At 43.1% G+C, this 26,273-nt stretch overlaps 1 protein-coding gene across 2 annotated transcripts in view; it reads left to right on the forward strand.

The window, feature by feature from the left end:
- The window catches only part of gabra2a (gamma-aminobutyric acid type A receptor subunit alpha2a), a 152,078-nt gene that overhangs the window by 56,415 nt on the left and 69,390 nt on the right, over positions 1 to 26,273 (forward strand). For both annotated transcript variants that reach the window (XM_052032074.1, XM_052032081.1), the window contains exon 3: positions 4,617 to 4,732. In XM_052032074.1, the coding sequence (XP_051888034.1) occupies positions 4,617 to 4,732 (116 nt within the window). The remainder of the gene's footprint in view (positions 1 to 4,616; positions 4,733 to 26,273) is intronic.

Below are 26,273 nucleotides of genomic sequence, written 5' to 3' on the forward strand. Positions count from 1 at the left end.
TGCATTTGTCAGTGTGCTGGTAGAAGCCTTACTCTGCCCTAGTCCTGTCAGCTGTGATCCTCAATTATCTTAGCAATGTTCAGATCCAGCATTTCTTGTACAGTTAGAAATTAGTGCCACTGTGGAGATTTTAGATCTTCAGTTTGGAAATCTTTGACATGGTTATCAATAAACTCAACTTTCAGCTTATCATAAGGAAAGCGCGCCAGCGTCTTTACTTTCTTAGGAGATTAAGGAGGTTTGGCTTGTCACCGAACACTCTAACGTGACCCTGCCATCCAGGCTATGCCATCTTTTCGAAGCTACCATCGGGCAGGAGGTGCAGAAGGCTGAAGTCCCACACCACCAGGTTCAAGAACAGCTACTTCCCTTCAACCACTCGGTTTTTGAACCAACCGGCAAAACCCTAATCACTACGGTTTAGCAACACTATAACCACTTTGATCACTTTGCACTAAAATAGACTTTTTTTTGTTCTAATTGTGTTCCTTCTTGTAAAAATTGTGTATAATTTACGTTTTTCTTGTGAATGCTGCTTATATAATGCTATGTGCCTGTGATGCTGCTGCAAGTAAGTTTTTCATTGCACCTGTGCATACGTGTACTTGTGCATATGACAATAAACTCGACTTTGACTTTGAGTTTATGTTCTTTTTGTGTAGACATTTGAGACCCTGGAAATCTCCCTGAACCACGCCTGTAGAATCAGTGATCAAAGATTAATATTTTGTTGAGTGGATAAGTTTATTCCTGTTATTTGTACTGTTCATACTTTTATTTTCAGCTGTCGCTGAAGTCCAATCCTTTTCAAGTATTTATTGTACAATCTGGTTCTATTTTAAAATATTAATTAAGAGACTAGCATTGCACATGTTGATGACGCAAGGACGAAGCCCATGACACCTGCACTAATGTGAATTGCGCCTGGAAGTGCCTGGTCCAATTTCCTGATGGGCAAGGACTTCCATCAGAAATGGGTGCAAACAAGTTAAAACATGTGCAGATCAATGCATTTTGCACATGAAAAAGAAGGCGACTGGATACATTTGCTAGGCAGTGTTTGTTTTTGCAATGATTTACCATGTTTGACAACTTGGGTAGCACAGCCACATTGGGTGGTATTATTGAAGTTTCATTTTATTTTGTAAATTTAATTCAGAAATAAATGTTTAGTGCTGATGCTGAAATAGTGCCATTTTAGCCATTTATTAGGACATGGGATTGCCAATTATTTGGATACAGGATTGCATTCTCTGGTCTGGAAGTTGCTCCATGCTTCTTATTTGGCATTAAAGCTATTTGGAAATTTATATAAAGAACAAGAACTTCAGTTATGAGTTTCAGTGCAGTGTTCCCTATTGATGTGTTGCAAGTTCTCACAATTGTGACAAGGTAACACAGCAACTATGATCTTTGCTGGTAGCTCTGTACCACAATGCAAGCAACACTCTTCAAGGTACATAGTAGAGTTGCTACTGAATGAATGACAGCTGGATGAAAGGGAGGAGTGTGGGAGAATGCTCCTAGGGGTTCAGAGGAACCTGGATGGGATGATGAGGAACTGTGCCCACAGGAAGCAAATGCAGATGACTATCTAGATCCTGCAGGTGCACTTTGCTTGCACCTTGGAGAAGTCTACATTATAGGCAAAAACTCGTGCCCACCCTGCCTGCTCCTGTGGACTAATGGAAATATGGATGGCTCCTCTTGTTGAGTGTGGAATTTGGGTGACCTCCCAAATGCAGCAGTGAGCAGTAAACAGTGAGATCAGGCAGAGTTCACCAGCAGCAGGCTGAAATAATTCTGAGGCAAGGAAGTCATGAGTGACCATGAGCAAGATCTCCATGAGCAAAGTGGTCAAGACACTCATTTGAGGTCAAAGCAGTCACAGATCTTTTGAGGGCAGAAAATTCCCTCGAAATAGCATGGAAATGGGCTAGTAAAAGCTGATTGTTTTGTGAGTAAATAATAGCTGTGATTTTTTTAAACCAGTGAGGTTGAAAATTCACTGGAGATGTGATTTTTGTGCATTGTACTAGTGTTGATGTTATTTGTGGAAGTTTTACACCTGAGAAAAGTGCTAAGGACAGTAAATATCCTGTTGAGAAATGAAGTGAGAAGTTTCCTTAGGCCCCCAGAAATTTGTGCATAATTTTCTACTCCAGGTTAACACTATTTTTGTCAACTGCTCAGCACCACTATAATCTAAAGGAATTTATAGTCCTGGGTCTTTAAAATAAAACACAGCTTATCAATGCTCAAACTAGATTTATTCTCCCTGGTAAACGTCATTTGAAACATTCCGTGCAGTGAAGCTCTGAAACACCATGAGATTACTGCATCACTGTGAATGCCCATATTGGACATGATATATTTCTAACTGTATGCTCACTGATTTATTTATTTATTTTCTGTGTAAATGGCATGGGAAATGTCAGCTTCTCCTTGAATGCACTAAAATTGGTGAAACCCATAAAGGATAAATGATTGTAAAATGATTTAAGCATCCAGAAACTTTAATGATTTTCTCCAGAACAGTGAAGAGCAAGTACATGGAAGGCTCCAAATCTGCTTGGTCTGATAATCTGGCACAAAACCACAATGGAGATGGAGGTAAGAAATAAGCTCTTTATTTCATGGACAGATAAGTATTAACTATAGAATTATTTTATTGTTAAATTGATACATCTATCAGTGTAATTACTTCCAGTGCAATTGCTAATTTTTCAAGCCAAATTTGTTGCGTAAAATTCTGTGCAAATATAAGACAATAACAGGTTAACATACTACATAACTAACATGTAATAATTTAGAATGAAGCATATTCTAATAGAATCTGAACTTGTTCTCTTCTCATTTTTCCAGAATTGCAATACATCAATGGCACTTATCATCTGAAGAATTTGCCTCAGGATGGCATCAAATCAGAGGGCACCTCAGTCACAGGACAAGATGCAGGTCACAGAAGCTGTGGAAAATAGTGTATGGACCCCATGATAGTGTGAAGTTCAAAGCGCAGCAGAGAATACAGTTTCTTACCAATTTGATGAGAGAATCTACATTTTGTCAAATGTGCCCAATGCAATTGCACAATGTTTTGCAGGATAGTTATGCCAAGTGGGCATCTGCCTGCCTCCCAACATGAAAATTTTCAATGTCTTGATGAAGTAGGTTATTGGATGGTACTTAGGATACTGAAGGACCAGCATCTGCCTCATGTAGTTAATGTATTACCTGCATATTGCAATGTAGAGAATGTCCATTGAAATTCAGCTGTTTGATAAATTGTTTCCTTGAATGGTATTTCACTGCTGCTGCTGTCTCCACTTTCTGCCCCAAGTTCAAATTTAAATCCTCCTAAATGTTGTCGTTGGAGATCATTTGCCTGACTAGTTTACTCAGTAAACTGCTGTAACATATTCAATGCAGACCCCACTTTAGTACACAATCTAAAATGACACTAATAGTGTACCAAAAGTGTGCCACTGTATTTGAAGTTGCCACCTGTCAGTAGGTTGTAAAAGTCTCCATGGCACCCTCTTTAAAGAAAAGAAGGGGATCCTCTTGATAAACTCCCTTCTGTTTTTGTTCTCGTGAACACTTCGTTTAAAAAAAAATTGGTCTTTGGCTCTGCATACAAAATCCACTGTTGTTATAATACCTTGAAACTACTCAGGGTGTAAAGCACTTTGAGATGTCCTGAGGTCATGAAAAACTCTGTATAAATGAAAACCATCTTTTGCTCACCCAGAGGTTGCTCAGATTCATTTTATGTTTTTATTATATTGCAGAGCATGTATCTGGTTTTCCTGTTAATAAATTCAGTTATCCTGATAAGACCTCGCTTATGATGACCTGCAAGGCAAAGAAACTTCTGTAGTTCAATTGTGATACTGTGATATTGGCTTAGAAACTTTTCATGTAGCTTTTCATTGTAATAAGTTTACACTCAACATTTATGTAAGATAAGCACTGTTTATAGGACTTTTCTGCATAAATGGTATTACTGGAACATTTTGTTTTCATATTGCTGGTAGTGTGCTAGGGGATTTAAATCCCTAAAGGTTTTAAATTGTTTCCAACATTTAAATGCTCTTTTTTCGGACTTGCATGTGGATTTCCTTCTACATATCAACTGAGACCATTGTTTGAAAATGGATCCCTCATTTCCAGAACAAACACAATGAAGCTGCTGTGTTCCCAATGATTTTAATTCAGTGGAACTGTTGGTCTTAACATCACAATATATCTTCTGGTATTCTCAGAGTTTTCTGATAGCACATTGGATTAACGCTTCTGAAATTGATTTGCAGCACTTGGCATCCTTACTTTAATCAATTATTGCAATGTTGTGAAACAGTAACCTTATATACATTGATCTAATTGATTGTCGTGCTGATGTGGTTAAGAGAAACAATCAAGGTGAAAGATGTCCTCTGTAATGTTCGTAGAAAATTCAGAAACATTTCTAGAAGTGTATCTTCACAATTTCATTACAGTGATCTGAAGAATTGTCAGAATTGCTTTGAATATTTACATTGTATTGACTTAAATAGTTTGACTGCAGGAATTGCTGGCCATACTATGCATTTTAATATGTACAATTTTAAATTCAGAACAGGGCAGCCTAGCTCAGTAGAAGATGAAGCAAGGGACAAAATCACCGTCTTTACCAGAATTCTTGACCGGTTATTGGATGGCTACGACAACCGACTAAGACCAGGATTAGGAGGTCAGTAAAGGAAAAGTATTTTAAAATTTGGATTTGTTCTATTTAGAAAACTAAGTTTATTATGAACAAAGTACTTGTACCTTCCTGAAAAAGGCCGGTACAAGTTTAAAGATCCAGTTGTCACTGGTGTGGTGTTACAGTAAAATAGGTAAACATTATCGAGTGCCTGATTTAATATGGAATTTTTTTATCCGCAATCCTCATAGATTAGGGAATGGTTCAGAGCAGTGCATTTATTACTTGATTACCAGGAAACCACAAACTTTGATTCCACTATCCCGGTCTGAGAACAAACCAGTATTGGTAAGTGCAGATTTACTTTATAAACTGAAAAACCTCATCAAAATTCAAGATATCTGAAGTGGAGCAATTCATATAAAAATTATACCATGAATGAAGGAAGAAAGAAAACGACATCAACAATAACAATGTGCAATTTCTTAACACAGAAAAGCACAGTGTATTTAGAATGTGCTGGGTACGAAGGAGACTAGGAAGATGAACAAAAGCTGTGTCAAATGATTTGCTTTTGAAGGTCTTAGAAATGGAGAGGAGTTGGAGAGATGAAAAGAGAGAATTTCAAAGATTTTTGATGGGCTGTACAAGCTGGATTGTGATGCAGAATAGTCCGGAAACAGAAGATCTGAGATTCATGTGGAGAGTATTTGTAGGGCAGTTTGAGATTACAAAGATAGGGGTACTGTGGCTACAATCAGACAGGTAAAAGTGTAATCAAGTGGAGGCCATACCACATAGTTGGATACTAGAGAAGAGGTTTTGGAGGAGATCGCTTTGGTCAACCAGGATAAAAACTGCAGAAAGAGTAGAAGCAATAGAGAAATGATGCATAATGCCCATACTTTTTAGTTTTGTCAGTGTTTCTGTGCACCATGAGTTGGATGGAAATCTTCCTAGTGAGAGTCAAGCATGGAGATGTGGAATAGGTGAGAACTGACTTGGAAGTTGTTCAATTAGGGAACTTACAGAGTAAGTGAAGTTGGATGAAAAGTGATAGTTTTTCCAAAACACCGAAGCTGAGGGTGGATTTATTCTTTAAGGAAAAATTGATGATGAGGATTTTTGATATAAGAGTGAAGGAGAGGGAATTGTTTACACTGTCAGCTATTTGGGAGTTAGATTATAAGCACTTTACTGGGAATAGAATTGAGGGAGCAGGAGAAAGGAGGAAATTGTAGAGAAAGGCAGAAGACAAAGGGATCCGAGCAAAAGTTTGACAATGGCACAAGAGGTAGCACAGTGCTGAGGCAAAAGGAGACAGGTTATCATAATGAAAGCCGGTTAATGGGCTAGAATTTTTTTCAAAAAAAGGTGAGGTGTCTGACGGTGGAGGACAAGGAATCAAACCAGAGACCAAGGTGACCACTGCCCCAGTGATTTGGATGAGTTTGGTCATGGGGGGAGAAAAAAACAGTAACTTTGGTAAGAAGAAAGGTGGCTTCCAGCTTACTTTCAGTCATGATCAGGATATCATGGCAATTATTCACAATGATGTTGTGGATAGCAAACGCCTTGTTTGTGACTATGTAAATGTTCTGACAGCAAATGCAGAGGAGCACTGATTTTCCTGGACTGTTCAAGAGACCAGTGCTGGGTGTGGTGAGTTGAATAGGAAGGAGTTACTGGGGTTCCCTTTGAGGATGCTTGGTATTCAAATTACCGAGAGAAGGATGGAGCAGTTGAGTCTGCCAGTATGGATGTAGCAGTCTGTTCTTCGGTGAACCCTCTGGAGAAGATCAAGAGAAGCAAAAAGGCAACAGTGAGTTTAACTACCAAGGATTAATCTGTGATACTGGCAGGAAAGTAAAAAGGCGAACTTTCATTGTGAGAAATGGAAAATTTCCTTCAGTGACATTAGCTGTTTTTTCTGCTGTCGTATAATAAAGATTGACAAGCCCATTATATTATCCCAGAGAGTTCAAAATGGCTGCTTGCTGCTAACAATATCATTGCAAATGGGACCAGAAGAAGAGCTGAAGAAAGCCCTCCTGATTAACATCTGGTTCCCTTCATCTTCAGTCACCTATGAAAATTTCCAATTACAATTAAAAGTTTGGGAGAGAAAATGTGACATATGTTTCCTAAAGAAATGGATGGATTTTAGAATCAAGATCAAAAATGTCATCGATAAGTGGCACCTGCAGATTCTGAAACTTAAGAAGACATTTGCATTACTCTCATTAACATTTTATCACTGAGATGAAAATGGCTGGTTTGTAGACCTATACAATGCAGAAAACAATTTAAAAATTATATGGCTACCAGGGACCACAAGTAATTCTTAACAGCTTTGTAAAACAAGAATAGTATTGTTTGAAATATAAGTGGTTGAAGTGTTGGCTTTTAAGGTTACATAAAATTTTTTAAATAAATACTTGTTAAATGTTTCCACATGCATTTTGAGTTATGATTTGATGTGACCATAATAGAATTAAATAACGTGTTGTAATGTGCACATGTACCTTTAAACCAGCTTGAAATTGTAAAAGATATCTCATCAGTTAATGATTAATGATTTTACCTGAATTAAAAAATGTAGATCCAAAATACTCTGGAAAATTTGTTACTGTGTTACAAGTGTGGAGTTTTACCCCTTTACCTTGAGGAGATTTTGAGCAACAGACTTGAACTGAAATAATACTGTGAATATTTCCTTTGGTTATTTACAGTGCTTCCAAGTTACTTTTACTGTTCCCCCACCTGGTCCATTGGTGTTTGATATGACATAGAACTATATCAGAGAACAAGAGAAGACTTCATTTATGTCCATTCAGAATGGACCTCAATTTACACCATAAGTTTCAAGTGCAACCAAACCCAAAGAACCTGATTCTGGATTTTTGAAGTGGTTTAGTTTAAGACCTGCACTGTATTCATTAATTCCATTCTTATGGCAACAGAATTTGTAATGTTGGAAAATCTTTGCAAGCTTCAATGTGGTATGCTTTATATGCATGAATGATAAAGCAGTATGTTTAATTTTCATCTTAGCAAAACGATACAGGTGGACAGGAGATCTGCATTTCTTGTTCTACTACAGTCTGGATTGTTCCTGCTGACGCCACTGTGTTTTATACCGGTTTTCACATTTTAACTTCAGCTGATCCAAATTCCAGATTTTGGAATCTGCTGGATTGGTGTCGTGATCTGTGCAAAATTTATGTACATACAAGGCAGAAGGTGTTGAAGGTACTGAGTCAAGAAGTGTAGCTTTCATAGAAACGGAAAATAGGAGCAGGTGTGGACCATTTGGATCTTTGAGCCAGTTCTGCCTTTTAATATGAATGTGGCTGATCCTCCATCTCAGTACCGCAGTTCCACTCTCTTCCTATATCACTTGATGCCTTTTGTGTCTGGAAATGTATGTTCTGTGACTTGATTTCCACAGCCCTCTGTGCAGTGAATTCCACAGGTTCAATGTCCTCTAAGTGAAAAATATTCTCAGCTCACTCTAAAATCTGTTGTCTGTAACTGGAAACTTTGACCCTTTGTTCAAGATACCCCAGCCTGGGGAAAAATCCTTCCGGCATCCAATCTGTCTAGCCCTGACACAGAGATTTCTTTCCGAACTCCAGTGAATATAAACCTGGTTGACCTAATCTTTCCTCCTACGGTGGACCCACATCCCATGAATCAGCTGGGTAAGCATTATGAGTGTGTTTTAAATATATGCATAAATATTCTGGTTTCTGAAAACATGAAGTGCCATGAATGCCAGTTGTCAAAATAGCCATCCTAATGGATGGGCTGAAACAGTGAGGGTCATCAACAATTGAACTATTTATGGTGTTGTAGTCTGCTGTTATTGTGGCTCCATCAATAGGTGTATTATTTAGTAGTGGTCACTAGATAGAAGTCCACAGTATTGCTTCTGCCTAAATCTCAGGATATGAGATATTCCACAGTAAGGTGAATATAACATGGTCTGGATCATGCACCACATGGCTCATGCCTTGCACATGTCTATTGGGCTGTCCTTGTTGTTGTACTAACCTTTTGCAGCCCCGTGGGACAAATTGAGCTCCAGTCCTGGTTTTTGCATATGTCCCGCAAAGCCCAGCAGTCTAGTAATAGTGACTGGTCCTTGGGTGGTAGATCCTTTGTCGGCCCATGATGGCCTTTGCTGATAATCGGAGACAATTAAAAATAGTACGTAATGCATTTTTTAAAAATGATTTAAATCTGTGTAAAATCATATTTTGCTGACATAGCTCCATTGATTAAAATAATAAGATAATAGCCACTTATGTTTGCAATCCAGGTACATGATTGTATTCAAATGAAAAATCTACAGCTGGGATATGCTTCAAATCCAGTCCCCAGCTCAGCATGGCTGAGTCCAGCGGTGGAGCAGGAGGTCAAATGTGTCAGCATGTGGCCTTTATTTCCATGTTGTAATGTGCAGGTGTGGAACTCAAAGTACACTCTAGATCCATGTGATGGTGTTAGTCACGATTCTGTTTGGAGCAGTTGACTGAAAAGGAGCATGACACATGATGATGGCCTTCAGGGTTTCCTTACTGCTGCATTTCTGATGTTGAATTTGTATATGTTCATTACCTCACCCTTTTATTCCGAGTAAATGCTGCAGGTCCTTGGGAAATCCAGCTTCACCTGTGTGAACGTCTTACATCCTGGGTGTCAGCAAGACACAGGACAGTGCATCCGAAAATAGGACTTTGTTGTGCTAAATGGCTGGATATAATACGAGGGCACTGAGGACCGAATACTCAGCATCCTCTGTCCCCAACCCTGCCACATACAGTCCAGTAATGCCTTGCTCTATAATGGTCTGGTGCAGTCCCTGGTACGGTCAAGTACTTAACAGATCTTAGATCTGATGATCTGAAGGATTGATTGCACTGGAAAAAGTACATAAAACTGATGGTGTTCAGAGAACCCACGCCTGTTTGTACCAGCAACAATTACATTGTTTTTTTACATTAGCGCACAATAACAGGAAGTAATTTTGGAGTTCTGAGCACTGGTTGAATTTAGTGTGCACTGATTTACATCATGTCTGCCTTTCTTAAAGGGGAACTTCTTTCTGCTTGCAACTACTGCTGAAATATACAGAAAATCTTGGAAATACTCAGCAGGTCTGGCAGCATCTTAAACAAAGCTAAGTATGTTGGAATGACCAGGAACCACTCATTAAAGCAATGAAAATGCAATCAGTAGACTCTATGTTAGATGCTCCCCTTGAAGTCCTCCAGGAAGAGTTTGATACCAGAAGAGAGATCTTGTACACATGGGGGGAGGGGGTGGATGGGTAGTAAGCCCTCTTGGGCTCAGGTGAAGCAATAGTGGAAGTAGGTAAATGCCTAGAGCAGTACTTCTAGTGCAATAGTTTAAAGCTTGTGCAGGTGGTCAAGAACAATGAACAATGCATCAAAAACATCCCTCTACATTATAACTGCATAATCACATCTACACTCTTCTCCGTGTATCACACCTCCATTAGTCACCCAATAACAACCTCTATCAACCAATGATCCTGCCTAACAGAAGTCAAACACATTTACTATGAAAAGATTTTACAGGTTGCACACATACAACAGCAATTCATCCTTGGCAGGCATGTTGTGCTCATTGCAATATCCTCACTAACACATTTCCTGTTTTTTTTGTGCAACTGACCACGGCCGCAGACTGGCAGGAAGCTCTGTTGTATCCTCATACTAAGTAGGATTGAGGAGAAGGTGCTGGCAATTGTGAGATCCTCTGTCAGCTGTGGATCAGTGATCATGATGCTGGGCTCATATACCCTCTCCCCTTCACTAACACCTTCCCCCCCCCCCCAACTCTTCTAAAGTCTTTTCTGGTTTATAAGATTCAGATAACTTAAAATTCCCACTCTTACATTCCTCTTCTCACTATGACCATACCTTTGTAACCTCCTCATTCTAGATATTGAAGAACAACCACCTACACAAAAACTGAATAAGATACTGTTAGCATTTGACTCTCATATCTACCAGCCTCTGGAAGACTCCAATGAGGACTTCACTAGAACAGCCTATTGATGAAGATTGATATGATGTACATTGAAATGTTTGGTGTCAGCCCGAAAGCCAAATGCAAAAATGGAATTCAAAGGGAGTATGAGGAATCTTACTCAAGCATTGCTTTGCTTGGAGCTTGGAGTCCAATCTTACCAAAATGGAAGTGATGACCAACTCCATGTTTGTAGAACCAAGCCTTGATGACATGATTGATGGGTGACGACATCTTCCATTGAACTATGGGAAGAAGCCATCCAACACGTGAAGGCTGCGGCCATCATGGCTTTGAATTCCATTGTTGTCTGGTGTTTTGAGTGTGATGGCATGCCAGCATCTGTGCTGCATTATTAGAGTTGATGGTTACCCTTTTGGAATATACATCTGTCCTCTCGGGATGACAGTAGTCATACTTTAAGCAATATCACTCTGACAATGCTCTCATTGTTGTTCATAAGCCAGGTAGAGTAGAGTGCTTCCACTAAAGACAAAGCAGTTTTGTTAAAAGCCATGCCACTTTCTGGTTATCCTCATGGTCATCTGCAGATGGGCAACCATCTTCCAGCAAGATTGCCTTCACTGAGGGAGTAATGCATAGAAGTGGTAAGATAGGCACAAAGATGCACACGTGTGACAGGGCAACTGTTTTATAGTTTTGCTTTGTTTAGTTGTACAGTATGGTTTGTCCTGTTGGTTTGTGCTCAAGCAGAAACTGAAATGATCAGCAAAGGAGAAATATTCATATAGGGAAGTGTCACATTAGAAATTAGGTTTTTCTGTCTGTAGTAGAGCAGCCTATTAAAGAAGACTGAAATGATATACATTTATTTAATTATGTGGTTCTGTCTGAGGGAGGTGGGTATTGCTAGTAAGGTCACATTCCTAATGGACTTCAAAAATGGTAACCTACATTTCTGCCTCACTGCAGCGCTCTTAATGAAGGAACCCCCGTGTCAGTGATAGGTGGACTGCTCTATTTGAATGTGGTTGTTCATGTGAATAGGAACTGGAATATATAATATCAGGGTGGTACGGTGTGTGACTTGCACTGAAAACAAAAGGTCATGGTCAGACTCTTTTTGTAGATGGTCATTGCAAGGCACTTCAATGGTGCTATAGTATGTTGACAGGTAACTCCAATTGTTGGTGAGGGTTTACTGTATCTGGATGTGGACTTTCTCTTATTTTGTAGACTGAAGTCCTCAGCTGAGCCAGAGAACAATTTGGCGTGCCCTAACTGGACTTCTAGGAAGGATCTCTTTTCATTACTATCTGCTTCATTCTTCCTTCTTCCTTTGCTATGCAGTGAGCAAGAGCTTCGTTCATATAATGACAAGATTAGATCATCACAAGATCACAAGACAAGGGAGCAGAAGTAGGCTATTCAGCCCATCGAGTGCTCCAAGGAAAAGGGAAAAAAGAAAAAGAAATGAGAAATTTTTGGGGGGTGGGGGGCAGGTGAAACAAAAACACTATTCTAACCCCAATTTCCGGCCTTATCCCCATATCCCTTGATACCCTGACTATTTAGATATATATCTATCTCTTCCTTAAACTCCTCCAATGATCTGGCCTCCACTGCTGTACCTGGCAAGGAATTCCACAAATTCACCACCCTCTGGCTAAAGAAATTTCTCCTTATCTCTGTTTTAAACCTGTACCCTCTAATTTTAAGATTCTGCTCTCTGGTCCTGGACTTACCCACCAAGGGAAACAGCCTAGCCACATCTACTCTGTCCAGTCCTTTCAACATTTTAAATGTCTCTGTGAGGTCCCCTCTCATTCTTCTATACTCCAGTGAGTACAGTCCAAGAGCCAACAAAAGCTCATCATACGTAAGCCCTTTCATTCTGGGAATCATCCTCTTAAATCTCCTCTGAACCATCTCCGATGTCAGCACATCTTTCCTAAGATATAGGGCCCAAAACTCTGCACAGTATTCCAAATGAGGCCTCACTGGTGCCCCGTAGAGCCTCATCAACACTTCCTTACTTTTATACACTATACCTCTCAAAATGAATGCCAACATGGCATTCGCTTTCTTTACCACCGATCCGACCTGGTGGTTAACCTTTAAGGTAAACTGCACGAGTACCCCCAAGTCCCTTTGTACTTCTGTACTTTGAATTTTCTCTACTTCTAGATAATAATCTGCCCGTTTATTTCTGTTTCCAAAGTGTACAACTGCACATTTCTCAACATTGAATCTCACCTGGCATTTCCTTGCCCATTCTCCTAAACTATCTAGGTCTCTCTGCAACCTTCCTGTCTCCTCAATACTCTCTACTCCTCCACCTATCTTGGTGTCATCCGCAAACTTAGGCACAAAACCATTTACACCATCATCCAAATCGTTAATGTACAAGGTAAAAAGAAGTGGCCCCAACACCGGCTCCTGTGGAACACCACTAGTAACCAGTAGCCAACCGGAACAGGATCCTTTTATTCCCACCCTTTGCTTTCTGCCAACCAGCCAATGCTCCACCCATTCTGTTATCCTACCTGTAATTCCATGACCTCTCATCTTATTAATCGGTCTCTTATGCGGCACCTTGTCGAAGGCCTTTTGAAAGTCTAAATACACAACATCTACCGCCCCTTATCCACCCTACCTGTGATTTCTTCAAAAAACTCCAATAGGTTGGTCAAGCAGGATCTTCCCTTCACAAAACCATGTTGGCTAGGACCTATCTTGCCTTGCACCTCTAGGTATTCCATAACCCCATACTTGAGGATCGATTCCAATAACTTTCCCACCACTGACGTCAGACTAATAGATCTGTAATTTCCTTTATGCTGCCTCCCATCCTCCTTATACAGCGGAACTACATTTGCGACCCTCCAGTCCTCAGGAACCATGCCGGAGTCTATCGATTCCTGGAAAATTATCACCAATGCCTCCGCTATCTCTAAAGCCACTTCCTTCAGAACCCGGGGATGCACCTCATCCGGTCCGGGAGACTTATCAGTCTTTAGCGCATTTAGTTTTCCTAGCACCTTCTCTCTAGTAATCTTAACTGAACTCAGTTCCATTCCATGAGACCGCTGACTAACCGGTATATTGCTGATGTCCTCCACAGTGAAGACTGATGCAAAATACTCATTTAGTTCCTCTGCCATCTCTTTATCATCCATTATAATCTCTCCCGCACTGTTATCAGTTGGTCCTGTATCAACCTGTGTCTCTCTTTTACTCCTTATATTTAAAAAAAACTCTTAGTATCCTTTCGAATGTCATCTGCCAACTTCCTTTCATAATTCATCTTTTCTTTCCTAACCTTCTTAGTTTCTTTCTGCAGGTTTTTAAAAGTTTCCCAGTCTTCTGTTTTCCCACTAATTTTTGCTTCCTTGGATCCCCTCCCTTTTGCTTTTATTTTAGCCTTCACCTCTTTCATTATCCACATTTGTGCCTTTTTTCCATTCAAAACCTTTTTTTCTTCTTGGAATATATCTTTCCTGCATTTTCCTTATTACTTGTAGAAATTCCTTCCATTTCTGCTCTGCCGTCCCTCCAGCTAGCTTACTTTTCCAATCAATTTGGGCCAACTCCTCTCTCATACCACTGTAATTTCCTTTGTTCCACTGAAATATCGATACACCAGTTATCAGCTTCTCCTTCTCAAATTTGAAACTGAACTCAATCATATTGTGATCACTAGTTCCCAATGGTTCCTTTACCTTTAGTTCCCTAATCACCTCTGGTTCATTACACAGCACCCAATCCAAAACAACCGATCCCCTGGTGGGTTCATCAACAAGTTGCTCCAAAAAACAATCCCGTAGACATTCCACAAACTCACTCTCCTGAGTTCTACTGCCTTGCTGGATTTCCCAGTCCACCTTCATGTTAAAATCCCCCATAATTATCTTCACATTGTCACTCTGGCACACTTTTTCTATTTCAAACTGCAATTTATCGTCCACTTCCTGACTGCTATTAGGGGGCCTATATATAACTGCTACTATTGTCCTTTTACCCTTGCTATTGCTTAGCTCCACCCATAAGGATTCCGCCTCTTCTCACCCAGTGTCCTTCCTTTCTATTGATTTTATATCACTACTAACCATCATGGCCACACCTCCTCCTCTGCCTACCCGCCTATCCTTCCTATACACTGTGTACCCCTGGACATTCAGTTCCCATCATAAAGCCATGTCTCGGTGATTGCCACAATGTCGTATTTATTAACCTGCAGTTGTGCCACTAGGTCATCTACTTTATTCCTAATGCTACGTGCATTTAAATATAGTACTGTAGCGGTTGCTACCGCGGAATAAAACAAGACTACTCGGAGGATTGCCAAACAGAACTGGTTTATTTTCCCGCCTTGCGCGGGCCCTTTAAGGGAGAAAACTCCCGCCCAAGAAAAACCGGCAATGACGTAAGTCCTACGTCATCAGGACTTTCCCGTGCGCGGGTTCTCCCCTTCGCTCGGAAAGACGAGGCCCGCCGCCATCTTGAGCCTCGTCGCTCCGACGCCACGCGACCCGACTGCCGAGCCGGTTCGCCCGACTAGACTGTGAGTCGCCACACAACCCCCCCCAGAACCGGCGAGACAGTCCCCAAGGTCCGTGGGCTGTGCCAGCTGCCGCTTGGGGGGCGGCCTCTGCGTTGCGGCGTGGCAACCTCGACAGGCTGTTGCAGATCCAAATGGGCCGGTTTGAGGCGGTCCACCGTGAAAACCTGTTCCCTGCCTCCAATGTCCAAAATAAAAGTGGATCCGTTATTCCGTATGACTCGGAACGGTCCCTCATATGGTCGTTGCAATGGCGCCCGAGGTGTGCCCCTGCGAACGAAAACAAACTTACAGTCCTGTAGTTCCTTGGGTTGGCAGGATGGGGCTTGACCGTGCCGTGAGGTGGGAATCGGGGCCAAGGCGCCAAGCTTCTCGCGCAGTCTTTGTAGGACTGCTGGGGGTTGTTCCCCTTGGTCCCGAAGGGCAGGTATGAAATCCCCGGGGACAACTAGTGGCGCCCCGTATACAAGCTCAGCTGACGAAGTGCGGAAGTCTTCTTTGGGGGCAGTGCGTATGCCGAGCAGGACCCAAGGCAGCTCGTTAACCCAGTTAGGACCCTTCAGGCGGGCCATCAAGGCCGATTTTAGATGGCGGTGAAAACGTTCCACCAACCCGTTTGATTGAGGATGGTAGGCCGTGGTGGTGTGCAGCTGCGTCCCTAGCAGGTTCGCTAATGCAGCCCAGAGACTGGAAGTGAATTGGGTGCCTCTGTCTGAAGTGATGTGGGCCGGAACGCCAAAACGTGAGACCTAAGTTGTGAGCAGCGCTCGGGCGCAGGAATCAGTTATGATGTCAGTCAGGGGGGTTGCCTCAGGCCACCTCGTGAACCGATCCACGATGGTAAGGAGGTACCGGGCTCCTCTTGAAACCGGCAGAGGGCCCACGAGGTCGACATGTATGTGGTCGAACCTTCTACGGGTAGGCTCGAACTGCTGTGGTGGGACCTTGGTGTGTCGCTGGATTTTTGACGTCTGGCAGTGCGGACAAGTCCTGGCCCACTCACTGACCTGTTTGTGCAGGCCATGCCAGACAAACTTGCTGGCGACCAGTCGGACAGTAGATCTGATGGACGGGTGCGCCAACCCATGTACCGAGTCAAAAACGCGTCTCCGCCAGGCTGCAGGGACTATAGGGTGGGGCTGACCAGTCGCAACGTCGCAAAGTAGGGTCCGCTGACCTGGACCAACCAAGAAATCTCGGAGCTGCAGACCCGAGACTGCGGTTCTGTAGCTGGGCAGTTCGTCGTCGGCTTGCTGTGCGTCAGCCAGGGCCGTGTAGTCGACACCCAAGGATAGGTTGTGGATGGTTGGTCTGGAAAGTGCATCAGCCACAACATTATCCTTTCCGGAGACATGTTGGATGTCAGTTGTGAACTCGGAAATGTAGGATAATTGTCTCTGCTGACGAGCTGACCAGGGATCGGAGACTTTGGAGAAGGCAAAGGACAGAGGCTTATGATCGGTGAAAGCAGTGAAAGGCCTGCCTTCTAGAAAGTATCGGAAATGCCGGACCGCCAGATACAGCGCTAGAAGTTCCCAATCAAAAGCGCTGTACTTCAGTTCGGGTGGTCTAAGGTGTTTGCTGAAAAATGCCAAGGGTTGCCAGCGGCCTTCGAGTAGCTGTTCCGGTACCCCACCCACCGCGGTGTTGGACGCGTCTACCGTGAGGGCAGTCGGGACGTCAGTCCTGGGGTGTACCAGCATCGTGGTGTCTGCCAGGGCGTCTTTGGCCTTAACGAAAGCAGCCGCAGCCTCGTCAGTCCAGGTGATGTCCTTGCCCTTACCAGCCAGCAGCGAGAACAGAGGGCGCATGATACGGGCTGCTGCAGGGATGAAACGATGGTAAAAGTTGACCATCCCAAGGAATTCCTGTAGGCCTTTGACTGTGTCGGGGCGGGCAAAATGGCGGATAGCATCCACCTTGGCGGGTAGGGGTGTTGCCCCGTTGCTGGTGATTTTGTGGCCGAGGAAATCGATAGAGTCAAGTCCGAATTGGCACTTGGACGGGTTGATCGTGAGGCCGAAATCGCGGAGGCGGGAATACAGCTGGCGGAGGTGGGAAAGGTGTTCCTGGCGGTTACGGCTGGCGATCAGTATGTCGTCCAAGTAAATGAACACGAAGTCCAGGTCTCGGCCTACCGCGTCCATCAGCCGCTGGAAGGTCTGCGCGGCGTTCTTAAGGCCGAACGGCATCCGAAGGAATTCGAACAAGCCGAATGGGGTGATAATCGCAGCTTTGGGGACGTCATCTGGATGGACCGGGATTTGGTGGTATCCCCTAACGAGGTCCACTTTGGAAAAGATGCGGGCCCCGTGTAAGTTCGCTGCGAAGTCCTGGATGTGAGGGATGGGATAGCGGTCCAGGGTGGTGGCGTCATTCAGCCTGCGGTAGTCGCCGCAGGGCCTCCACCCTCCGGTGGCTTTGGGGACCATGTGCAGGGGGGAGGCCCAGGGGCTGTCTGACCTGCGAACAATCCCCAGCTCCTCCATGTGACGGAACTCTTCCTTTGCCAGGCGGAGCTTGTCTGGAGGTAACCGCCGTGCTCGGGCATGAAGGGGTGGCCCTGTGGTAATGATGTGGTGTCGTACCCCATGTGTGGGCCTAGAATTTGTAAACGAAGGTGCCAAAATCGATGGGAATTCGGCTAGGAGCTTGGCGAAATCGTCGCCAGAAAGGGAAATGGAGTCCAGGCGCGGGGCTGGTGGGCTGATTTCTCCCAGGGGATAGGTCCGGAGAGTGCTAGAGTGAACTAACCGCTTCCTTCGCAGGCCGACTAACAGGTTGTGGGCCCGAAGGAAATCGGCTCCTAGGAGTGGTCGGGCGATGGTGGCAAGGGTAAAGGTCCAGGTAAAACGGCTGCCACCAAAGTGTAATTGAAGCGTACGGGTGCCGAAAGACCGTATGGTTGTACCGTTGGCGGCATTGAGTAGAGGACCTGGTGGCCTGTCACGAGTGTCGCGGCCTGTCGGGGGCAAAATACTGACCTCCGCTCCAGTATCAACGAGGAAACGCCGTCCAGATTTCTTGTCCTGAACGAAGAGGAGGCTCTGTCGGCGGCCAGCCGCCGTAGCCATCAGCGGTGGCTGGCCCTGGCGTTTCCCTGAAACTTGCAGGGTGGGCGGCATCAACGGGCCTCCGCACCCCACCTCTGACGGTAGAAGCACAGCTGGTCACCCATGTCGTCGTCTGCGTTCCTGGGGCGTGGCTGCTCGGTTGCTGGGGCCGGGCGAGGCGGGCGTTGGGCTCGCGGCCTGGTGATTTGACTGACGGACGAACCGCTCTCGCGCTTGGCCCTCCACAGGACATCTGCCCGGGTGGCCACCTCACGGGGGTTGCTGAAGTCGGCGTCAGCTAACAACAAGTGGATGTCATCGGGGAGCTGTTCGAGGAAGGCCTGTTCGAACATCAGGCATGGCTTGTGTCCCTCTGCCAATGCCAGCATCTCATTCATTAGGGCGGATGGGGATCTGTCCCCCAGGCCATCCAGATGAAGCAGGCGGGCGGCGCGCTCACGACGGGAGAGGCCGAAGGTCCGGATCAAAAGGTCTTTGAAAGCCGGGTACTTATCTTCCTCCGGAGGCGACTGGATGAAGTCTCCAACCTGGGCGGCTGTCTCCTGGTCCAGAGAGCTAACCACATGGTAGTACTTCGTGGAGTCGGAGGTGATATGCCGAAGGTGGAATTGCGCTTCGGCCTGGTCAAACCAGACGCTGGGCCGAAGTGTCCAAAAGGTGGGCAGCTTGAGGGCCACTGCGTTGGCTGCTGCGCTGTTGTTCATTTCGCGGGTCCAATAGCCGTTTGGACCGTCGGGGTCACCAATGTAGCGGTTGCTACCGCGGAATAAAACAAGACTCTACTCGGAGGATTGCCAAACAGAACTGGTTTATTTTCCCGCCTTGCGCGGGCCCTTTAAGCGAGAAAACTCCCGCCCAAAAAAATCCGGCAGTGACGTAAGTCCTACGTCATCAGGACTTTCCCACGCGCGGGTTCTCCCCGTCGCTCGGAAAGACGAGGCCCGCCGCCATCTTGGGGCTCGTTGCTCCAACGCCGCGCGACCCGACTGCCGAGCCGGTTCGCCCGACTAGACGGTGAGTCGCCACAGTACATTTAGTCCAGTATCTGCTATTGATCTTGTTGTACTTCTATTGTTCAGCAAATTATCCTGACTTTTCACCTGCCTGTCCTCCTTACCATCCTCACTACACACTATCTTAGACATGTTTCTATATACCTCATCCTCTATCCTAACATCCTGTATCCTAACATCCTGATTTGTTGTACTTCTGTTGTTCAGCAAATTATCCTGACTTCTCACCTGCCTGTCCTTCTTGCCATCCTCACTGCACACTGTCTTGGACTTGTTTCTATAAACTTCCTCCCTTACCCTAACATCTTGTATCCTAACATCCTGGTTTCCACCCCCCTACCAGATTAGTTTAAACCCTCCCCAACAGCTAAATTAAACAATCCCGCCAGGATATTGGACCCTTTGGAGTTTAGGTGCAACCCATCCTTAGCAAATAGGTCATGCCTCCCCCAAAAAAGGTCCCAATGATCCAGAAATCTGAAGCCCTGCCCCCTGCACCAGTCACTCAGCCACGCATTCATCTGCCAGAGCTGTCTATTCTTTCTACCATTGGCACGTGGCACAGATAGTAATCCTGAAATTACCACCCTTGAGATTATGGAAGCTGCAGTTGAGACCAATGAAGTGAGAGCCCCTCTCTGGAGAATCCTGCTGTGTGCCTCTGCCCAGCCTAGGTGACACAATATCTAAATGAGCATACCATGAATTTTCTTGTGCCTTTTCTTGTATCTATCTTGACCCTCAATTTCAGGAGCTCCTGAACTGAGGAACCATGATTTTGAAGACTCCTGTTTGGTCTCAAGAGCCTCGAGAAATATGGTGGGCACAGTGGGCTGCCTCAGAATGAAAGAGACATGAACTCTGTGGTGCATGGATGAATCATGAGGGTCCTTTGGATATGGACCCATTCTATTGTGCATTTACCCATTGAAGATGACTTTGGGATTTGCTTGTATGTAACCGGTCACCTCCTGAGCCTTGCAGAAGTCCATAATCTGGACAAATATGTGTGCCCCCTCTGCCTGCTACTGCTAATAGAGGAGGAGATGAGTTTGGTGTGAGAAGAGAGCCTCTGTCACATTGCAGATGAAGTGGTAGGCTGAAGACTGTGAGATGTGAAGAGTAAAAGCTGCACAATCATCTGGAGGCTAAAAGTTTATACTGACCATGATCTTGACATCCATTAGCAGATGAGTAGCTGGGCCTTTGCATTTATATTAGATGGTAGATCACAGTGATTGGTGCTTTGAAAATTGTTAACATCCCATTATTTTGCCCTCAAACATGTGGAGGTAGTTGTGCTGCTTGGAGGTTGGCCTTTTGGTGCAGGGGCCTTCTCTTCCTGCTTCTTCTGTCACCCCAGTGGCATAGAAACCATTGAGTTCTCATCTATTCTTGGTCATGCAGGAAACCCTGTGGTATCCTGCTATTATTGGAATCTTTGTGCCAATAGGCAGAGAAGATAATTGTGACTCAGGCAGCACCATAGTGCTTCCCAGCTGAGCACAATCTTATAAGCAATTAAGTATTCCTTTAAATAATACAATTATAATGTTTGTTCTTAATCCTCAGAGCATATTTACTGTGAGTAGCTCACGTGTGCATAGGTAGAGGCCAACAAGACAGCAAAGTAAACAAGTATTGACATCATCACTGTATACATTGGGATTATGCAAGTAATGTGTGATTCAATGTTATAAGTGGCACATGATGCACTGTAATGTTATTGTTAGGATTGCATGCAAAAGAGCATCTATAGTACATTTTGAAAAAGTCTTGCTTAATGCATATAAATATTCACACCAAGATTTTTTTAACTGTCATTTCAGAGATGATAGAGGCATTTCTAATGAATATTCTCTCTGTCACTGATAAAACTGGGGAAGTTTGAGGACTAACATTTAATTGAGATCATTGAATCTTAGTGGATCATTCCATCTAATTTCACTCTGTTTGCCTCCCAGATACTCTTCAGTATTTCTCTTTTTCAGACAAGATCTGATTCTCCTCTTTTCTTAAAGATTCCTTGCTTAAGTACTCATGAGAAACATTCCATACCTACACATTTCTTGCTATGAGAAATTTCTCCTAATTTTTCCCCTCACACTCTGTTACAGTTTTTAATTACTGACTCCCCAACCATGGGAATTAATTTTTCCCTTGTCACTCTATCAAAATTTCCTCTAAGTTAATTAAAATAATCACTGTTAAACTTTTGCAGCATTCTCTGGCCCAGTGGTTTTAGTCCAAGTTTCTTAAGTGTCTCCTTGTATCCGGTTTCCTATTCCCAGCATTTTCCAGCCACATCTATGCTGTTTGCTATCTCAGGCTTTTACATCCTTTCAGTAATGGGTTTCATTGAAAATGGCCTAGACTTTAGTTTCTAAACCCAATGGCCCTGTTTATAAAGCCCAAATTCTGTTGGCAATTTTTGTTATGATACTTCCATGTAAACATTATTCTACTCTCTCGTACCCTCTATCATTTATAAAATCTGACAATAAAATGGTAGAAACTCAGTTACTTTTAAATTTAATTCTTATTTGAAAGCCCCCTTCCACTGGCAACTTGTCCCATTTGGCAACTTTGTGGCCCAAACAATTTGGACCCTTTGTTCTGATGAAGGATCTCAGCTTGAAGCATTAACTCTGTTTCTCTGTCTGCAAATGGTGCCTGAAATGCTGAGTGTTTCTAGTATTTTCCATTTTTCTTTCAGATATCCAGCATCTGTCATTTTTAAATAAATTCTACCAGAGACCTTCCTCTCTTGTTGAAGTTTCCATTTTCCACATCAGCGGACTTATTTTTAATTCTTCCTTCATTTTAGCTGTGGGGCTAATTAGCTTATGGCTACTGCTTTCCAATTGTTATCCTATTTCCACCTAAAGTATTTCTAAATAGGGAAAAGTTTATTATTTGTGCAGTGCTCCCTGTGGTTGGTTGAAACAACAGGAAAGGTTTCAGTAGGTTGATCAATGCTACCTGAATTTGACAGAATGATTTTTCTCCCACTCCTGGTGCCTGCATTCTGTGAGACTTGTGCTGTGGCATGGATCCTTCCAAGGACTCCTTCAAAAGTTTGGGAGGGTTGCAGCTGCTGACCCGATCCTGCCTGATGCCGATGATATGCTGTCTCCCAGTGTGCTGTGGATAGATTATTGAAATCCTAACACAGATTTTATCTGGGGATTGACGGCATTTCTGTCATGACCAAAGACTAGACAGACAAGCACAAAACCTTGTGCCAACACCCTCGATCCACCTGTTAGATTATACCAGTGTCTGAGTGAGAGGATGCAGGGATATCCATATCATCTGTGCTGTGACAACTACTGATATTTGCTAGATCGACCACCACCTAATCTGCTCTTAGTTACGTCAGCCATGTTCCAAGATAATAGCAGCAAAAGGAATGTTACCACAACAGAACTGATGTCAAAGGATTCAAAAACTCTGCAAAGAAAGCTCTTCTCGATTAGCACCCTGAGAACTTGCAAACAGCAGCCATAGAATGTCAGCAGTCCTGAAGTCCACTGTAATTAGCACCTGTAAAGAGATTCGGCTTCTTGATCAGATTACTCCAGCTTTAGTTTGATGTGAATAACTGGAGATCTTGGAACTAATTAACTAAAAATGCAAGGTATTCATGAACTTGGATTTCTATTATGTCTCAAGGGGAAACAAACTCTAAAGTTACCTGAAGCCAAGATCTAAAAAAAACTTGTGACCTGAAGAACAGGTGATGTGCGGAACCAGGGCAGGAGATCCAGCAACCAGCTGATAACAATAATACGCATGGGTTCTTCAACACTGTCAAGACTGTGTTGGACTAAAAATACCTTCCCTGCTGAGCTTATCAAGGACAGTGAGGAAATCAGGGACTGCTGGAAGAAGCACTTTGGGAAAACACCTCCTTGGAGATTTTGTCCTTGATATGAATGTCCTATACATTTTTTGTCCTATGAATGTCCTAAAACAACAAAGCCTCGGGCACATTCAGTATGCCTGCTGAAGTTCTAAAACTTGCCACAGAGTAACTTCTGACATATATTTACAATGTCATGTCATATAAGTGCAAGATGATGCATTTTTTGAAGTGTAACAAGGGTAGGACATAAACCATGAATGGTAGGTCCCTCGGGAGTATTGAGGAATAGAAGGACCTTGGTATACAAGTCCAAGGATCACTGAAGATGGCAGCACAGGTAGATAAGCATGGAAGAAGGCATATGGTTGCTGGAAAACATCACCCAGGGCATAGAATACAAGAGCATGGTAGTTATGGTACAATTTTATAAAACATTGAAAGCACGTACCACCAGGCTCAAGGACAACTTCTATCCTGCTGTTATAAGACTATTGAACGGTTCCCTAGTATGTTAAGGCAGAATCTTGACCTCACAATCTGCCTTGGTATGACCTTGCTCCTTATTGTCTACCTGCATTGCACTTTCTCTGTAACTGTAAAACTTTATTCTGCACTCTGTTATTGTTTTACCTTGTGACTATCTCAATGCACTGTTGTAATGAATTGCTCCGTATGAACAGTATGCAAGACAAGTTTTTCACTGTACCTCAGTACATGTGACAATAATAAACCAGTTTACAATTGCTTAAGCCATAGTTAGAGTATTGTGTGCAGTTCTGGTTGCTGTGCTATAGGAAGGATGTGAATGCTCTGAAGAGAACGTAGAGGAGATTTACCAGGATGTTGTCTGGGATGGAGTGTTTCAGTTATGAAGAGAGATTGGATAGGCTGGGTTTGTTTTCCTTGGAATGAAGGCAGCTGAGAGGGGACCTGATAGAGGTAAACAAAATTATGAAGGGCATAAATAGGATGGCTAGTGAGACACTTGTTCCCATAATGGAAACCTGTTCCCCTCTGGAAGGAATAGGTTTAAGGTGAGGAGTAAGAAGGTCAGAGGGGACTGGAGGAAGCATTGTTTTACCCAGAAGGTTGTAATGCACCACCAAAGAAAGTGGTGGAGGCAGGTACTGTGTAACATTTAAAAAGTTTCTGGATGAACACTTGAATTGTCAAGGCATTAAATGTGATGGACCAAGTGCTTTTAAGTGGGCTTAATATAGATGGGTACTTGATGGTGGCCATGTCTGTGGTGGGCCAAAGGGCCTGATTTTTGCATGTATATCTCCAGGAGTCTATGCTCATTATCGGGCAAAAGGAAGATGTGCCTGATAGATGGCATAATCATGGCAATGTTCAAGAAATACAAATTTGATTGTGATAACTCCCCTGTTGTCAGCCACAGGGAAAGTCATCTCAAGACTCCTTCTCAACCATCTCCTGGCAATGGCTGAGTTGCTCCATGATTCTCAGAGCAAGTTCTATCCATCAGTCTGTACAGTGGCCATGATTTTCACTGTTTGATTAAAAACCAGGAGTAAACATGGTCTTTTTCAACATCACAAAAATTTGACACTTTCAGTTGAGAGTGACTGTGAAGAATCTTCTCAAGAAATTCATCCCCATTCTGCATCTCTACATGATGACATGTAAGTTATGATTCTGATAATGGATCCTGTAGGAATCCAATGCAGTGCAGAATGTGGTCAAGCAAGGCTATGTAATTTGTTACAACTTTCTTAATCTTTCCAGCTGCAGTATTGTATCTCACCTCCAGCATGCTTCACAGGGGTGGAGTTAATTTACTGGGCATACGTTGCAGATTCTACAGAGAACTCTTCAGCCATCTCAGAATCTGCAGAATTGAATTGGAAGCTCCAACCCAATGGTCTTCTGAAACAGAGGAGAAGACTAAACAAAACCAAGGATGTATCTAAATTGTGGGAAAGTGTGTGTAAAAACGATCAACAGGAATTTTAGAAAATTCAGAACCACTGCATATACTTTTTAAAAGTAGGTACTGTAACTTTGTCTGGGATGATACACTGATATAATAAGACAGCAGCTGGTCAGCTGCACCATGCTTCACAGACTGACACAAAAAATAAACCTGACAAGAAAATGATAAAATGCATACTAACATGTATAGGTGCCTTTGAACATCCGCCTAACTGTGGCTGAGGTTATAGAAAACATTTCCATGTAATCTTCATTACATAAACACTTCCTCTTTTCTGTGGGAAAATACAATTGGCAATCAACAAGACCCACACTCAATGATTCAGAAATAGCTTCTTTCCCTCCGCCATCAGATTTCTGAACGGTCCATGAACATAACCTTGTTATTCCTTTTTTTTGCACTATTTATTTATTATTGTAATTTATAGTAATGGTGGGTGCATGGAACACACTGCTGGCAGAGGTTGTGGGGGCAGATGCATTAGGGACATTTAAGAGACTCTTAGATAGCCCCCTATTTTTCTATCATCCATGTGGCTATGTGGGAGGGAAGGGTTAGATGGATCTTAGAGCAGGATAAAATGTTGGCACAACATTGTGGACCGAAAGGCCTGTACTGTGCTGAAGTGTTCTATGTTCTAATTTTATGTCTTTGTGCTGTACTGCTGCCGCAAAACAACAAATTCCACATATCTAAGTCAGTGCTAATAATTCTGATCAGGACTTCTAGTTAATTAATTTTTTTTCAGTTCTGAAGTCTAATTTCTGTAGAATCTGTATGTTATAATAGAAATTTCTGTTGGGCTACATTTTCTCCTCAGTGGACTACCTGATAGATAACCTTAATTTGTCCATTTTAACCAATTGTGTCTCCTATTTCACATTTTCTGAGTTATTCCACAAAAGAAATATTGATGCAGTATAGAGGGAGAAAAATTAATACCTTGTGTTTGTACCAGAGGAATGGAGTAATTTTTTAAAAGCATAATTTGATTGTTAACATCTATAAATATCTATAGACAAACAATGATGCAGTGCAGGCCTTGTATAAAAAGTTCCCTGTACACGCAGGCCTAAGGGAAATCATATTAAA

This window comes from Pristis pectinata, chromosome 2 (assembly GCF_009764475.1).
Source record: "Pristis pectinata isolate sPriPec2 chromosome 2, sPriPec2.1.pri, whole genome shotgun sequence".
In the NCBI taxonomy this organism is placed as follows: Eukaryota; Metazoa; Chordata; class Chondrichthyes; order Rhinopristiformes; family Pristidae; genus Pristis; species Pristis pectinata.